Source organism: Erinaceus europaeus, chromosome 16 (genome assembly GCF_950295315.1).
Source record: "Erinaceus europaeus chromosome 16, mEriEur2.1, whole genome shotgun sequence".
NCBI classification, from domain to species: domain Eukaryota; kingdom Metazoa; phylum Chordata; class Mammalia; order Eulipotyphla; family Erinaceidae; genus Erinaceus; species Erinaceus europaeus.
The window spans coordinates 47,910,477-47,927,336 of record NC_080177.1 but is presented as its reverse complement, the minus strand read 5'-3'; the positions used below and the strand labels follow the sequence as shown (position 1 = coordinate 47,927,336).

The 16,860-nt window shown below is 46.4% G+C and overlaps 2 protein-coding genes and 1 non-coding gene across 6 annotated transcripts in view; 2 read left to right on the top strand and 1 right to left on the bottom strand.

The window, feature by feature from the left end:
* The window catches only part of DNAJC17 (DnaJ heat shock protein family (Hsp40) member C17), a 53,937-nt gene extending 52,199 nt beyond the window's left edge, over nt 1-1,738 (bottom strand). Inside the window, exon 1 of one of the 2 annotated variants that reach the window (XM_060175148.1) lies at nt 1,588-1,738. In XM_060175148.1, coding sequence (XP_060031131.1) covers nt 1,588-1,665 — 78 coding nt within the window. In that variant the 5' untranslated portion in view covers nt 1,666-1,738. The remainder of the gene's footprint in view (nt 1-1,587) is intronic. The other variant, XM_007537774.3, reaches the window with a different exon arrangement.
* Nucleotides 1,739-1,886: 148 nt separating this feature from the next.
* On the top strand, nt 1,887-15,182 carry ZFYVE19 (zinc finger FYVE-type containing 19). 3 transcript variants are annotated; one of them, XM_007537767.3, is made up of 11 exons: nt 1,888-2,049; nt 3,635-3,756; nt 3,885-3,938; nt 6,004-6,122; nt 6,206-6,351; nt 6,800-6,908; nt 8,634-8,843; nt 13,274-13,353; nt 14,359-14,457; nt 14,562-14,683; nt 14,780-15,182. In XM_007537767.3, the coding sequence occupies exons 1-11, from the start codon at nt 1,996-1,998 to the stop codon at nt 14,856-14,858; spliced, it is 1,194 nt and encodes a 397-aa protein (XP_007537829.1). In that variant the 5' UTR covers nt 1,888-1,995; the 3' UTR covers nt 14,859-15,182. The 3 variants fall into 3 exon arrangements, with proteins under 3 accessions (XP_007537830.1, XP_007537829.1, XP_060031116.1); XM_007537768.3 differs by lacking the exon at nt 8,634-8,843 and having other exon boundaries at nt 1,887-2,049; XM_060175133.1 differs by lacking the exon at nt 1,888-2,049 and having other exon boundaries at nt 5,973-6,122.
* LOC132533647 (small Cajal body-specific RNA 17) lies at nt 12,962-13,094 on the top strand. Its single transcript, XR_009545503.1, has one exon. It is a non-coding gene; the product is annotated as a small Cajal body-specific RNA 17 (non-coding RNA).
* Nucleotides 15,183-16,860: the final 1,678 nt, after the last annotated feature.

The following is a 16,860-nucleotide window of genomic DNA, read 5'->3' as shown; positions in this document are numbered from 1 at the left end:
TCTCCCTCCTCATCCTCAATAATAATAAATATTTAAAACATATATATGTGTTAATTGGGCCTGGGAGTTGTGGATAAAGTGTTGGGCTCTCAAGTGTGAAGTCCCAAACTTCATCCTTACTATCTCATATGATGTTTGGGTTCTCTCCTTTCTCTCATTATTAAATAAATCTTTAAAATACATTTATAACTTGGGGAGGGGAGGGAACCAGAGTATCTATCACTCTGGCACATGTCATGCTAGGGATTGAACTTGGGACTTTATGTTTTTAAGTTTAGCACTCTAGCCACTGTGCTAACTATCTCTAATATTTACACCAATTGCTCACTATTGCCTCCCTCAATCTCTCAATTTCAGGGTTTCAACACTGGCTGGAACTGGTGTGAAATGTCCAAAATGACTACTCACTAGGAATGAAAGACTAAACAACGTGTGAGCACAGAGCACTGAGAAGAATGCTCAGCTATGTCAGTGTTAGATAGGTGTTATTAACGCCTAAATTTAATACATATGAGACAGGTGCAGCAGATGTTTTTGGTGCTTTGTTCACATCCCCATGATCTGCTTATGATTTCAGCTGCAAGTTCAGGTGACAGTCCAGGGCTAATAGCATCCTACTCAATAGCCCAATGGGTGCGGTTGCAAGCTAGAGGTTTGGACTTAAGAGCAAGAAGGTTTTGAGTTCGATCTCAGATATTGCATGTGATAGAGTAATGTGCTGGTTCTCCCTCTCTCATTAATACTAACATAAATAAACAATTTTTTAAATTTGTGATTAATAGTAGGTTACAAGAGCGCAAGATTATGGTGTACAGTTCCATACAACACCCACCACTAAAGAGAGAAAGAAGAGTCCCATGGGTCGACTGTCTTTCAACCTCTTCTCACTCACCAGCTCATGGTCCAGAAGCCAGTGTTCATTTTCTCCTAATGAACCCTTTGCCTCCCATTGCCATGTTGCTGCAATACCCTCACAGTTCAAGGGAAAGTAACAGTGAGGCGTGTGAGCAGGCACGTTGTCACTGCGCTACTCTTCCCAAGATAACAGAACTCATAAGCAGGGCTAGGGAGATGCTCAGTGGAGATGCAAAAGACTTGCATTCTAAGGCTCTGAGGTCCCGGGCTCAATTGCAAACTCCACCATCAAAGACTTGCAAAGAGTCACAGGCAAGGGAGGGGAAGAATGTGCAGAAAGCAAGGGAATCAAGGAAGTTTGAGGCATGATACCTGCCCTTTCTCGCCCCTCGCCCCGAAGAGGAGAAAAGGGACACTTCCCCCACCACCACCCCGGCCGCCTTCTGGCGAGGAAGCGGGAGGCCAGGAAAAGGGTGAGGGCTGCGGTTCCCCGAGTTCATTCAGAGCCTGCCCCATACCAGAGAGCACACACCCGCCCTCCTGCACCCCACTTCTACCCCCTTCACCCTACTCCCCCGCGAAGTCCTAAGGCCAATGCTGAACCGATGAGTGCTCCTCACTCGCCCAGAGCCCTTGCCAATCTGGACAGCCTGCGCCCGTAGCCACCGGAGTTCCAGGCCAGGAAGGCTCACCAGGCTTCTTAGGACCAGTCTTCCCAGAAATTCTCCTCACCTCTTTGTCCGCCGCGCTCTCCTCAATTCCTAGCAGCGCGTACAGGTCCATCTGTAAGATCTCCTTGGCCACCGCCATAATTCCACGTTTGACTCGGTATGGACTACAACTCCCAGGAGTCTCGGTGTGCGCGAGGCCCCTAAGCCCGACAAGGCGACGCGGCGCTTGGCGTCCTGGGAATTGTGTTCCGCTAAAGGCTGGACCTCCTGGGGCGGGGGGGGGGGGAAGGCGAATAGACTACGACTCCCAGCAGGCCCTGCTTCGGTCGCGCTGAGGCTGTCTGGCGGGCTGGGATTCTCGTGACTGGCTGCGGCGAATGGGTTGGGGTTGTCTCCAGGCCGCTAACAGGGTCGGGCTGGGAAAAGATTTTTCAGACCTAGCGGGCTAAAACCCTCCCCCGCTGCCAACATGGAGAGCAGGTGCTACGGATGCGCCATCAAATTCACCCTCTTCAAGAAGGAGGCGAGTCTTCTCTCCTGGGGTCTGGAGGGGAGGACGCGGAGCGGCAGGAAAAAACAGGGACCTGCAGTTCGAAGACTTGGTTTTGTGGCCCTTCTGCAGTGTGGCTGTGCTGAACCTGTTTCCATTTCTATAACAGATTAACATCCTCTGGCTTTGGGGGTTGTGTGAGAATCTGAAGCTAAAAGTTTCTTGTAAAGCGCAAAGCATGTTCCTGCAGTTTTGAAAAAACTGGACGTTTCTGTCAGCCGAAAGTGTGGGTTCTGGCTGTTTTCTTCCCTCCGATTAACTAGGGCCATCAACCCAAGAGGGTTACTGTCACTGTCCTGAGACCTTGGCATCTGGAATCAGATTGCCATACTTCCTCCCGCCCCAAGGCTCCATGTCGCGGTGCCTCACACTGACCCGTCAAGTTCCTCTTCAGGCTTCTCATGCCTCCTTTGACCAGAAATCAAGGAACCAGAGAGAATGAATGGTACCATGCAGAACGTAGAAATCTGGGCTCCGAAGGCAGAGAGGTCAGGGTTCATATTCGAGCTTGGCCGCTTTATTCGCTCAGTCACCTCCCTTTTGGCAAGTTTTGTTTGTTTTTCTGACCATATGTAAAATATGAAGTGATGGTTGTCCTCAGGACATAGTGTGTGTAAATTGTGAGGATTCAATCAAAAGATGAATGTTGAAAACGGGTTCAGTTCTTGGCACAGAATAAGTGCTTAATAAATGGAAGCCTTTGTTACACTTGCACTGGGAGCCACACCTCCCTGCAGCTCTTTGAAAGCAGAGAAAGAATGGACTCTGGACTCTTTGATTCACCTTGTTAAGGGCAGTGATCTGAACCCTTGGGCTTGGCCTATTTGTTTTCTTTTTCTCTTTAAGATGTATTTATTAATGAGAGAGAACCTGAGCATCACTCTAGCACATGCTATGCTAGGGATTAAACTCGTGACTTCATGCGTGGGAGTTCAACACTTTATCCACCTCCCAGGCATCCCTTGTCTGTCACTTACAGAGAATCAAATATGGGGCCAGGCAGTGGGGCATCTGGCTAGCAAGGACCTGGGTTCAAGCCTCTGGTCTTCCTCCACCTGCAGGGGAGTAACTTCATGAGTGGTGAAAATCAGGTCTTCTGGTGCCTCTTTCTTTTTTCTTTTTTTAAAATTAATTAACTAATTTGTTTATTTATTTATTATCAGAACACTGGCTCATGGTGGCATGGGGGATTGAACCTGGGACTTTGGAGCCTTTCTTTTTTAAAAATTAATTTAAAAAAATTAATTAACTAATTTATTTATTTATTTATTATCAGAGCTCTGGCTCATGGTGGTGTGGGGGATTGAACCTGGGACTTTGGAGCCTCAGGCATGAACATCTCTTTGTGGAGCTTTCTTTAAAATTAGGTCCAAGTCTGGAAGCAGGAATCCCTTCACCCTCCACCCATCTTTCCCCAGCCCTTAGGGACCCCACTCCTCTCTCTCCTTCTGGAAGCTGGTCTCTTCAGTGTCTTCTTTCTGTATGTGCTTGGAGAGTTCCAGGAAGGAACCTGTAGAGTGGGTGAAAGGTGGATCCCACTGCTTCATGTTTCTTGCAGTATGGCTGTAAGAATTGTGGCCGAGCCTTCTGTTCCGGCTGTCTCAACTTCAGTGCCATGGTGCCCCGGGCTGGGAACACCCAGCAGAAAGTCTGCAAGCAGTGCCATGAGGTCCTGACCAGGTGAGACACTGCCATAGGCAGTGAGCTAAGCATGGTAATAAACAGTTTACCTTGATACCTTGTACTCTGGATCTGGACACCAGCCCAAGAAGTGGCTGGACTTCTGACACTTTTTTTTTTGTCTCTAGGGGCTCTTCTCCAGCCAATGCCTCCAAGTGGTCGCCCCCTCAGAACTATAAGAAGTAAGTATTGGTTGGTGTATTGCACCAAAGTAAAAGACTCTAGGGTGTGGGGGGGGAGAGTACAGGTCCAAAAAGGATGACAGAGGACTTAGTGGGGGGTTGTATTGTTATGTGGAAAACTGAGAAATGTTATGCGTGTACAAACTATTGTATTTACTGTCAAATGTAAAACATTAATCCCCCAATAAAGAAATAAAAAAGAAGAAGTAAGTATTGGTGGCCCAGGGAGGGCATAGTAGATAAAGCATTAGAATCTCAATCATGAAATCTTAACTTGATCCCTAGCATCACATGTGCTAGAGTGATGCTTGGGTTCTTTCTTCCCTCCTGTTTATTAGTAGAGTATATTGGAATATTTAAATATACATTTAAATATTTCAATATATTTAAATTATTTATTTATTTATTTTTGCATAGAGACAGAAATTGAGAGAGGAAGGGTAGCTAGAGAGAGAGAGAGAGACACTTGTAGTACTATTTCACCATTTATGAAACATCCCCCCTCAAAATAGGGACTTGAACTCTGGTGCTATGCATGGTAATGTGTATGCTCAACTAGGTTCACTAGCTCCTGGGCCCAATAGATTCTGTTTTATAAAGAAGTGGGCGGAGGGGGAAAAATAAATAAAGAAGTGAGTGTGGGGTGGGGGAGATATCATAGTGCAAAAAGACTTTCATCTCTGAGGCTCCAAAGTCCCAGATATAATCCCCTGCACCACCAGAAACCAGAACTGGGCAGAGCTCTGGTTAAGAAAGAAAAAAAAAAAAAGATGGGGGCCAGGTGGTGGCGCACCTGGTTAAGTACACACATTACAGTGGACAAGGACCCAGGTTCAAGCCCCTGGTTCCCAACTGCAGAAGGAAAGCTTCATAAGTGGTAAAGCAGGGCTGCAGGTATCTCTCTGTCTCTTCCCTTCTCTACCTGCCCCTCCCTTCTCAATTTCTCTCTGTCTGTATTCAATAATAAATAAGGAAAAATAATGGGAGTCGGACAGTAGTGCAGCAGATTAAGCACATGTGGCACAAAGCGCAAGGACCAGTGTAAGGATCCTGGTTCCAGCCCCTGGCTCCCCACCTGCAGGGGAATCGCTTCACAGGTAGTGAAGCAGGTCTACAAGTGTCTGTCTTTTTCTCCCCCTCTCTGTCTTCCCCTCCTCTCTCCATTTCTCTCTGTCCTGTCTAACAACAATGACATTAATAACAACAACAATAAGAACTACAACAACAATTAAAAAAAACAAGGGCAACAAAAGGGAAAATAAATAGATATAAAAAATTAAAAAAAAAATAAAAGAGGGGGAGTCAGGCGGTAGCGCAGCGGGTTAAGTGCACGTGGCGCAAAGTGCTAATAGACCAGCGTAAGTATCCAGGTTCAAGCCCCGGGCTCCCCACCTGCAGGGGAGTTGCTTCACAGGCGGTGAAGCAGGTCTACAGGTGTCTGTCTTTCTCTCCCCCTGTCTCTATCTTCCCCTCCTCTTTCAATTTCTCTCTGTCCTATCCAACAACGACATCAATAATAACTACAACAATAAAACAATAAGGGCAACAAAAGGGAATAAATAAATAAATAAAATATTAAAAAATAAATAAATAAAAGAGGGTGGGAGTAGATAGTATAATGGGTATGCAAAGAAACTCTCATGCCTGAGGTTCTGAAGTCCCAGTTTCAGTCCCCAATACCACTACCATAAGCTGGAGTTAAGCAGTGCTCTGGTAAAAAAAAAAAAAAAAAGCAAATGTTAAAGAGACAGAGTTAAATGGGAAGAACAAAAGAGTCAGAGTCAACCTCTCTTCTCAGTTTCTACATTTAGTGGCCCTCTTGGCCTTCAAATGCAGTTCATCATCCCTCTCCCTAGAAAAAATTCTTTGTAAGCCTCTTTCTTCCTTCTGGCTTCTCTTGCTATTTAGCTGAGTCGATCTGCTGGACCTTTGGGTGAGAAACATAGAAGATTATCTGCTAATAGCCACCTTGGCTGGGCAGAAATGAATAGAAAAGCAAATAGAGTGAATACTTTCACCCCTCCCTCCTGCCAGCTTCAGCCACCTCTGTCTCACATCCTGGCAGGCGCATGGCATCTCTAGAAGCCCAACAGAAGCCCAGAACTCTCCGAAGTCAGGGGCTGAACCAGCAGGACCAGCTCATCGCTGAGCGCCTGGCACGGCTCCGCCAGGAGGACAAGCCCAGTGAGTCGGGAGTAAGCTCCCTTTAAGGCTACTGGCACTGGCTCTCATCCTGCTCTTACAAGGCACCCCCATGCCACTTCCAGAGCCAGTGGCCTCAGAGGCAGAGATTGCAGCCAGGCTGGCTGCCCTGAGAAGTGGGACCCAGACAGCTGTCCCTTCCACTCAGGAGATGGAGGCACGACTGGCTGTCCTGCAGGGTAGAACTCTGCCTCCACAAGCCCTCCAGCCGGTGAGTGCTGTGACTGAGGGGGGAAGGGATGAGGACGGCTCATACATAGTACTAAGAGCAAGGATCCCAGTTCTAGCTCCTGTCTCCCCACCTGCATGGGGGGAACTTCACGAGCAATGAAGCAGGTCTGCAGGTGTCTATCTTTCTCCCTTTCTTCATCTCCCCCTTCTCTTTCAATTTCTCTCTGTTCTGTCCAATAACAACAACATAAAAAGGAAAAAGTGGCCAGCAGGATCAGTGGACTATAGTGCAGATACTGAGTCCCATTGATATGGAGGCAAAAAAAACCCAGCAACACTGGGCCTTATACTTCAGGGTCCAGTGCGTTACCCATTGCAGCACTCCCAGGCCATGCACTAGTCCCCTTGCTCAGAATTTCCAGACCTTTTCTGCATCCACCCTGACTAGGCTCCACCTGCCCTGCCCTGAGGCTTCCTTCTCTGAATAGGCACAACATTCAGTAGACACCAGGACTCAGGCACAGCAGACCCAGGACCTACTCGCACAGCTGACTACTGAAGTGGCTCTCGACGAAAGCCGGGAACAAAAAGGCTCAGGTGAGCCCCACTTGGCTGCCCAGGGGCCTGCTATACCCCTTTCTCCTGCAGGAGATGATCTGCTATCCACCTTCTGAGACTTGACTATAAATCAGAGAGAGACCAGATTGTAAGAGCTGTATGTTTTGAGTGCTTTACTCTAGTTGAAGCCTAGTGGCCTGGGAGGTGGCACAGTGGATAAAGCATTGGACTCTCAGGCATGCAGCATGCACTCTACTGGGTGTGCCACTACCCACTCCCTTTAATAGATTTTTTAAAATTCTTTTTTATATTTATTTTATTTTCCCTTTTTGTTGCCCTTTTTGTTTTCTTTTGTTGTAGTTATTATTGTTGTTGTTGTTGTTGATGATGTTGTTGTTGTTAGATAGGACAGAGAGAAATGGGGGGGGGAGACAGTGGGGGAGAGAAAGATAGACACCTGCAGACCTGCTTTACCACCTATGAAGCCACTCCTCTGCAGGTGGGGAGCCGGGGCTTGAACCAGGATCCTTAAGCCGATCCTTGAACTTCGTGCCACCTGCGCTTAACCTACTGCACTACCACCCAACTCCCCGATTTTTAAATTTTTTTAACCAGAGCACACTGATCAGTCTGGTTTATGGTGGTGCGGGGGATTGAACCTGTGACTTCAGAGCCTCAGGCATGAGAGTCTCTTTGCATAAACCATTATGCTATCTAGCCCCCCCTTCTAATAGAATTTTTCTTACCTAATGCCGTACAAGATCTTTGCTTCCTTATGTCTCTCTGCTACCCACCCTGGAAATGCTAGTTTTATCCTGTATGGTAAACACACTGGCTGAACCTGGGCCTGCCCACAGCCTGGTCCTTGGGACAGTGATCCTCAGACCATAGATCCTTGGGGCATGGGTCTTCAGACCCAAAGGGCAGCATAGGAAAATATCAGGAGGGTGAGCATGGATATGACTGAGAAAATTATGTCTCAGATGACTTTATTTTATTTTAAAGATTTGCTTATTTGTTAATGAGGGAGAGAGAGGGAGAAGGGGAGGGAGAGGGAGAGAGAGAGAGAGAGGGTGAGAGACAGAGAGCCAAGATTTTATGCTTTTTTTTTATTTTATGCTTTTAATTCCAATACTGTAGCCACTGTGCCACTTCCTGGGTCACTAACATTGTTTTTTAGAGTTTTTTTTTTTTAACTAGAGCACTGTTCAGCTCTGGCTTATGGTGGTGCAGGAGATTGAATCTGGTATTTTAGAGCCTCAGGCATGAGAGTCTCTTTGCATGACCCTTATGCCATCTGCACCCACCCTAAGATTTTTTAATTTTTTTTCCTTTTTTACCAGAGCTTGCTCAACTCTGGCTTATGGTAGTTTGGGGATTGAGCCTGGAGCCTCAACCATGAAAGTCTTTTTGAAAAACTAGTGTTTTATCTCCTCTAACCAAGATGTATTTATTTTTTTACTGAGAGAGAGAGATCCAGAACACCACTCTGGCACGTTATGTCTGGGATCAAATTCATGACCTCATGCTTCAGAGTCCAATGCTTTTCTCTACTGCAACACCTCCTGGACTTCAAAGATTAGTGATTTATTTTTAACATTTGAGGGAAATGAAGGGGAGAGTTTTATTTATAATATAAGCCATAGGAACAAGTGCTGAGCAAAAAGCTCATTGTTTAGAGGCTGAAGAAATGCTAAAAGCTCAGTGGCTTCTGACAAGATCTGTTAGGATGCCTCTGCCTCTCTCACTGCACTGTTTTTCCAGTTGCTTCTGCCCAGAATGACCTCAACCAAGGCCACCCAGGGGGCCACACTGTATGTCCCTGGGGGCAGACCACCAGGTCCCCAGAGGAAGAGAAGAGCAAACTGCTGGCCCAGGCAGCAGTTGAGCTGCGGGAGGAGAACACCAGACAGGAGCGGATCCTGGTCCTTGCCAAGCGGCTGGCTGTGCTGCGAGGAGAGGACCCCGACCGAGGTAGAAACTGGGAGCAGCTGTTCACTGTGTCCACTGGGCAAGGCCCCTCAACCCTGGTCAGAATCTGCAAGGTGGCTCCATCCCTGACCAGAGGGGCAGGGTGAGGGGTGTGCTGAGTTCTGACCAAATCCATGAGGAAGGGGCGGGGGAACATAAGGAAGGCAAAACCTTCTGTTCCTAAGCCCAGTTCTTCAGAGCAGGCGTAGGGTAAGAGTGGTGGCAGAGGGGCTGGTAGGTGGCTGGTAGGTGACTCATCCAGTAGAGCACACATATTACCATGCAAAAGGACCCAGGTCTGAGTTCCTGGCCACTGCATGGGAGCACCCATAAGGGGGAAGCTTCACAGGTAGTGGAGCAGTGCTGTTGTGTCTCCCCTTCTCTCTCTCCTTTTCTGTCTCTCACCCTTTATCATTCTTTATTTATTTTTAATTTTTCCCTTTTGTTGCTCTTGTTGTTTTATTGTTGTAGTTATTATTGTTGTTGTTATTGATGTCATTGTTGTTGGACAGGACAGGGAGAAATGGAGAGAGGAGGGGAAGACAGAGAGGAGGAGAGAAATATAGATACCTGCAGACCTGCTTCACCACTTGTGAAGCGACTCCCCTGCAGATGGGGAGCTGGGGGCTCTAACCGGGGTCCTTACACTGGTCCTTGCACTTCGCACCACTTGCACTTAACCCACTTCGCTACTGCCTGACTCCTCCCTCTCAATTTCTCTCTGTCCTATCTAATAAAATGGAAAAAAATGAGGGTGGGGGTAGGTTGCATAAATGTTAAAAGAGTATCTCATGTCTGAGGCTCCAAAGTCCCACCCACACCACCATAAACCAGAGCTTAACAGTGCTCTAGTAAAAAAATAAATAAATGGGGAGTTGGGCGGTAGTGCAGTGGGTTAAGCACACGTGGCGCAAAGCGCAAGGACCGGTGTAAGGATCCCAGTTCGAGCACCCAGCTCCCCACCTGCAGGGGGATTGCTTCACAGGCAGTGAAGCAGGTCTGCAGGTGTCTATCTTTCTCTCCCCCTCTCTGTCCATTTCTCTCTGTCCTATCCTAACAATGATGACTTCAGTAACAACAACAACAACAATAACTACAACAATGAAAAAGCAACAAGGGCAACAAAAAGGGAATAAATAAATAAATCTTAAAATAAATAAATCTTAAAATAAATAAATAAATGATAAATTTTAAAAATAATTTTAAAAAAGAAATAAATGGCCTCCAGATGCAGTGGATTTATAGTGCTGGCACCGAGCCCCAGTGATAACCTTGGAGGAAATAAATAAATAAATAAATATTTTAAATATTTATTTATTCCCTTTTGTTGCCCTTGTTGTTTTTTTTTTGTTGTGGTGGTTATTGTTGTTGTTACTGATGTCATCATTGATGGATAGGACAGAGAAACGGAGAGGGGAGGGGAAGACAGAGAGGGGGAAAGAAAGATAGACACCTGCAGACCTGCTTCACTGCTTGTGAAGTGACTCTTCTGCAGGTGGGGAGCCGGGGGCTCGAACTGGGATCCTTAAGCTAGTCCTTGTGCTTTGCACCATGTGTGCTTATCCCGTTGCACTACTGCCCGACTCCCATAAATAAATAAATTTTTAAAAAATAGAGGAAAGGAAAAAAAATGGCCACCAGAAGCAGTGGAGCTGTGCCAGCATTGATGGCAAAATACTGAGCTGTAGAAAAAGTCATAATATATTTTTCTCTTTTTAAAAATTTTTTAATTATCTTTATTTATTTATTAGACAGAGACTCATAAATTGAGAGGGTAGGGGAAGATAGAGAGGAAGGGGAAGGGCAGGTGGTGGTGCACCTTGTTGAGCGCACATGTTAAAATGTGCAAGGACCTAGGTTCAAGCCCCTGGTCCACTCCTGCAGGAGGAAAGCTTTGAGAGTGGTGAAGCAGTGTTGCAGGTGTCTCTTTGTCTATCTTCCTATCTATCTCCCCTTTCCCTCTTGATTTCTGACTGTCTCTATCCAATAAATAAATAAATATAATTTTAAAAAGGGGAGCCAAGAGGTAGCACAGTGGGTTAAGCACACATGGCACGAAGCTCAAGGACCAGCATAAGGTTCCCAGTTCAAGCCCCCAGGTCTCCACCTGCAGGGGGGTCGCTTCACAGACAGTGAAGCAGGTCTGCAGGTGTCTACCTTTCTCTCCCCCTCTGTCTTCCCCTCTTCTCTCCATTTCTCTCTGTCCTATCCTACAAAAATGATAGCAGTAACAACAATAATAATTACAACAACAATCGACAACAAGGGCAACAAAAGGGAAAAAATGGCCTCCAGGAGTAGTGGATTCCTAGTGCAGGCACTGAGCCCAGCATAACACTGGAGGTAGTAATAGTAATAATAAGAAAGAAAGGAAGAGAGGTAGAGAGACACCTGCAGCCCTGCTTCAGAACCACTTGCAAAGCTTTTCCTCCTGCAAATGGGGACAGGGGGCTTGAACTTAGGTCCTTGTGCATTGTAACATGTGCACTCAACCATGTATGCCACCACCCAGCCCCTCATAATGTATTTTTTAAAAATATTTATTTCCTTTTGTTGCCTTGTTTTATTGTTGTTGTTGTTGATGTCATCGATGTTGGATAAGACAGAGAGAAATGGAGAGAGGAGGGGAATACACAGAGGGGGAGAGAAAGATAGACACCTGCAGACCTGCTTCACCTCTTGTGAAGTGACTCCCCTGCAGGTGGCGAGCCGGGACTCGAATAGGGATCCTTACGCCAGTCCTTGTGCTTTGTGCCACCTGCGTTTAACCCGCTGCGCTACAGCCCGACTCCCCATAATATATTTTTCTATGGAAAAATGTGTGTGGTCTGGGAAGTGACACAGTGGATAAAGCATTGGACTTCTAAGCATGAGGTCCCAAGTTCAATCCCCAGAAGCACATATACCACAGTAATGTCTGGTTCTTTCTCTATCTCCTCTTATCTTTCTCATTAATAAATAAATAAAATCTTTAGAAAAGAAAAGAAAAATGAAACATGACTTTCCCAACAACCCAGTAAAAGTGGTGGCAGAGATTGCTCAAACCTGAATTGAATGGCTCTAGAAACAAACCAGGTTCTGGTGACAAAATTGTGACCACTTAGGACCAAGAAGGTAGCTCAGCAGATAGAGCACATGGCTTGCATGGATATCTGGAGTCCTGATTTCAGTCTCCAGCACCACACAACAGTCATGCTCTGATCTTTGTGGTACGGGAGTGTGGTACTGGAACTTCATTGCTCCAGAGTGACTTTTTCAGATAGAGAAAGAGAGAGAAAGTGAAAGTGACCATAGTACCAAAGGTTCCTTCAGTGGGATGGGGGCTGGACTCAAACTTGGGTTGCATACATGGTAAAGTCGTCCACTATCCAGTGACCTTTTTGACCACCTATTACTTTTTCTTTTCTTTTTTTTTTTTTTAAATTTTAATATTTATTTATTCCCTTTTGTTGCCCTTGTTGTTATTCATGTCATCGTTGTTGGATAGGACAGAGAGAAATGGAGAGAGGAAGGGAAGACAGAGAGGAGGAGAGAAAGATAGACACCTGCAGACCTGCTGATTCACTGCCTGTGATGCGACTCCCCTGCAAGTGGGGAGCCGGGGGCTTGAACCGGGATCCTTATGTTGGTCCTTGAGCTTTGCACCACATGCGCTTAACCCACTGCGCTACTGCCTGACTCCCTTTTAAAAATTTTTTTACAATATTTATTTACTCTCTTTTGTTGTCCTTGTTGTTTTATTGTTGTAGTTATTATTGATGTCGTTGTTGGATAGGACAGAGAGAAATGGAGAGGAGGGGAAGACAGGGAAAGAGAAAGACAGATACCTGCAGACCTGCTCCACTGCCTGTGAAGCCACTCTCCAGCAGGTGGGGAGCCGGGGGCTGGAACTGGGATCCTTGTTCTGGTCCTTGCGCTTTGCACCACCTGCGCTTAACCCACTGAGCTACCGCCCGACTCCCTACTTTTTATTTTCATGTGTGATTCCACCTCCCCTAGGCTGGCATTTTCATTCTCTGTACTAGAAAGAAATAAAGAAAGGCCTTAGCAAGGGCTGCTGTGCGAGGGCTGAGGTAGGTAGGTCAGTGAGGGAGATGGGGGAGGTGGGTGGGTGGCCGATATGGTAGAATCCCCAGTGCAGCCCTGGATGAGCCTGCAGTATTTTCCTTATATGATCAGTCCTCACTGCTGGCAATGCCAGACTGGCCTGAGAGGATTATGGAAACATGTGCGGCGAGCAGGGCTGGGGATTAAGGGCAGCTGCTAGGTTAGAAGTGTGGGGGTGAGGGGGGAAAAGAAGAAATAAAAAGAGAAAAGAAAAAGGGAGAGGTATCACAGTACTGTAGAGCTTGCCTGGATCTTCCTTATAGTATGGGGGCTAGAACCCAGGGGAACCCCACCTTACTCCTCCCCCACTTCTCTCCCTCTTCAAGTGACGCTTCAGGACTATCATTTCCCAGACAGTGATGATGAAGAAGATGAGGAGACAGCTATCCAGAGAATCCTGCAGCAGGTATGCCCTGTGCTGTGTCCTTTCCTGACTTCCCTGCCCTATCACCTATCTATTTGGGGGCTGAGTAGCCAGTCACTTGGAAGGAAGCTCTTCTTTTAGCTGGGGTCCTTGGGGCCTGGGCCTTCCCTGCTTCTCTAGTCCTTTAAAGTGGGGGACTGGGGTGGGGCTGGAAAAATAGAGTGCTACTTCTATATGTGTGTGACCCAGGTTCAAGTCTGGCCTGCATTGAAGGAAGTTTCGATGTTGTGTTTTTTTTTTTACTCTCTCTTCCTCTCTATCTCAAAAAAATAAATGAGGAATTGACAGCCACAAGCAAAGAAAAATAAATTGAGAATCTAAGACCAGAAAGCATAAAAATATTAGGGTGGGGTGGCCCAGGAAGTGGTACAATGGCTAGAGCATTGGACCTATGAACACAGGTTCCTGCATTTGATCCTCAGCATTGCAAGTACCAGAGTGATGTTCTGGTTCTCTCTCTCTAACTTTCATAAGTAAATACATAAATAAATAAGAAAGGAAGGAAAGAAGGAAGAGGAAAAGGAGAGTGAGCCAGGTGATGGTACTTTACTGAGTACACATGCTAACTGTGCACAAGGACACAGTTCAAGTTCCCACCTGCAGTGGAGAAGCATCATGAGTGGGGGAGCAGTGCTGCAGGTTTCTCTCTCCCTCTGTCAAAGAGAAAGGAAATAAAGTGACCACTTGGATAGTAGAGCCACACAGGCACTGAACCCCAGTGACAATGCTGGTGGAAAATAGATACAAACAAACAAACAAATAAATAAGTAAAGTGACCTGGGAAATGATGCAGTGGATAAAGCATTGGACTCTGGAGCATGAGGTCTTGAATTTATACCCTGGTTTCATATGTGCCAGTGATGCTCTGGTTCTCTCTTTCTCTCTCTCTTTGGTGTTAGTAAATAAATAAATATTTAAAAATAAATCTTGGAAGTGGGATGCAGGGCATACATACAGCAGAGTGCTGTACCTTCCGCCCTCCCACAGCTCACTGAGGAAGCTGCCCTGGATGAGATGAGCGGCTTCAACATCCCTGTGGAACCGGCTCTCCAACCCCAGACCCGAACCTGCAGGGAAGAGCCCAAGGTGAGAGAACAGTCTCCCCCACCACCTACCTCCCTCCTTCTGCACCAGCCCTCCCACAGGCCACCAGGCTTCTCACATCACCCTTTCCTCCCTGCTTCCTGAAGGCCCCGCACCCCAGGCCCAAGGCTGAGGATGACGAGCTTCCTTGGTGCTGCATCTGCAATGAGGATGCCACCCTGCGTTGCACCGGCTGTAACAGAGACCTATACTGTGCCCGCTGCTTCCGGTGGGTGCAGGTGGGCTGCTGGGGGTGAAGGTTGAGGGTGAGGGTGGACTCAAGAGGCCTGCCAAAGGCCCTGACCTGCTTGTCTTTGCTCCACAGGGAAGGCCATGATGTCTTTGATCTGGAAGAACATCAGACTTCTGCCTACCATCCACCAAGGGCTGGCCAGGATTACTGAGGAAGTTCTAGGCCCTTCCAGAGAGGCTTCCTGCAGGCAGCTGTCTCTAGTCATGCTTCCAGTCTCCGCTTAGGTTGCTGCTGAACCCTGTCCAGGCCCCACCTCCTTGGAAAGAGGAAGGATCCTGTATTTGAGATGCTGGCTGAAAGAGCCAGAGTGAGACATAAGCCTGGAACCCCCTGTTTTCAAAGTAAGGATGGTTGTGAGAGGTATGAGGGGGAAAGGCCAGAATGGACCAGAGAATGGGCCTGGTGACCTGGTTTCAGTGGCCAGGGACCTCCCCTACACTCAGTGACTCTAATAAAGTGCATTGACTCCTTGGTACAGTATGTCTCATGTCTAGAACCTTCAGTCTGGGCTCTCAGAGAGGAGGCAAGAGCAGACTCAGGAAGCCCGGGAGGTGACACAGTGGGCAAAACACTGAACTCTCTCAATCATGGCCTCCTGAGTATCACCAGCATCATATGTGTCAGAGTGATGCACATATATGTATATATACATACATATATATAATATTTATTTATTTGGGTAGAGAAAGAGATAAAACAAGAGGGGAGTGGGGAGACAGAGTGGAAGAGAGACACCCTAAACACTGCTTCACCGCTTGTGAAGCTTTTCCCTACAGGTAGGGACCTGGGGCTTGAACCTGGGTCCTTGTGCATTGTAGCATGTGCATTCAACCAGGTGCACCACCACCTGGCACCCCCAGAGTGATGCTTATGCTCTCCTCATAAATATATCAGAAAAGAAAAAAAAGTGTGCTATGGTGGTACGGGAGGTGGCACAGTGGCTAAGGAACTGGACTCTCAACCATGAGGTCCTGAGTTCAATCCCTGGCAGCACATGTACCAGAGTAATGTCTGGCTCTTTCTGTCTCTCCTCCTATCTTTCTCATTAATAAATAAATAAAATATTTTTTAAAAATCTGTGCTATGAAGACAGCATAATGGTTCTGCAAGACTTTCATGCCTGAAGCTCCAAAGTTCCAGGTTCAGTCCCTTGCAATACCATAAACCAGAGCAGTACTGAGCAGTGCTCTGGAAGCTCTCTCTCTCTGTGTATCTTTCTGTCAGTAAAAATAAATAAATTATTAAAAACAAAAAAAAGAAAATGGGGCTAAGTGGTTAAGCACACAGGCTACAGTGCACAAGGACCTGGGTTCAAGTCCCTGGTCCCCACCTACAGGTGGAAAGTTTCATGTGTGATGAAGTAGAGCTACAGGTGTCTCTCTGTCTCTCTTCCTCTCTATCTTCCCCTCCCCTCTCAATTTCTCTCTGTCTCTATTCAATAAGAAATAAAATAACAAAATAGAAAACACATTTAAGGGTTGAAGAAATAGCATAATTACTATGCAAAAGAAACAAAACTCATTCATGCCTAATGCTCTGAGGTCCCAGGTTTAATTCCCAGCACCACCATAAGCCAGAGCTGAATAGTGCTCTGGTTAAAATAAATAAATTTATGGGGGGGTGGGCGATAACACAGTGGGTTAAGCACACATGGCACAAAGTGCAAGGACTGGAGTAAGGATCCTGGTTTGAGCCCCCAGCTCCTCACCTGCAGGGAGATAACTTCACAAGCAGTGAAGCAGATCTGCAGGTGTCTACCTTTCTCTCCCCTTTTCTATTTCCCCCTACCCTCTTGATTTCACTCTGTCCTATATGGTGTTGGAAACAATGGGTTGAAACATGCAGAAGAATGAAACTGAACCTCTGTATTTCACCAAATACAAAAGTAAATTCCAAGTAGATCAAGGACTTGGATGTTAGACCACAAACTATCAGATACTTAGAAGAAAATATTGGCAGAACTCTTTTCCGCATACATTTTAAAGACATCTTCAATGAAACAAATCCAATTACAAAGGAGACTAAGGCAAGTATAAACCTATGGGACTACATCAAATTAAAAAGCTTCTGCACAGCAAAAGAAACTATTACCCAAACCAAGAGACCCCTCACAGTATGGGAGAAGATCTTTACATGCCATACATCAGACAAGA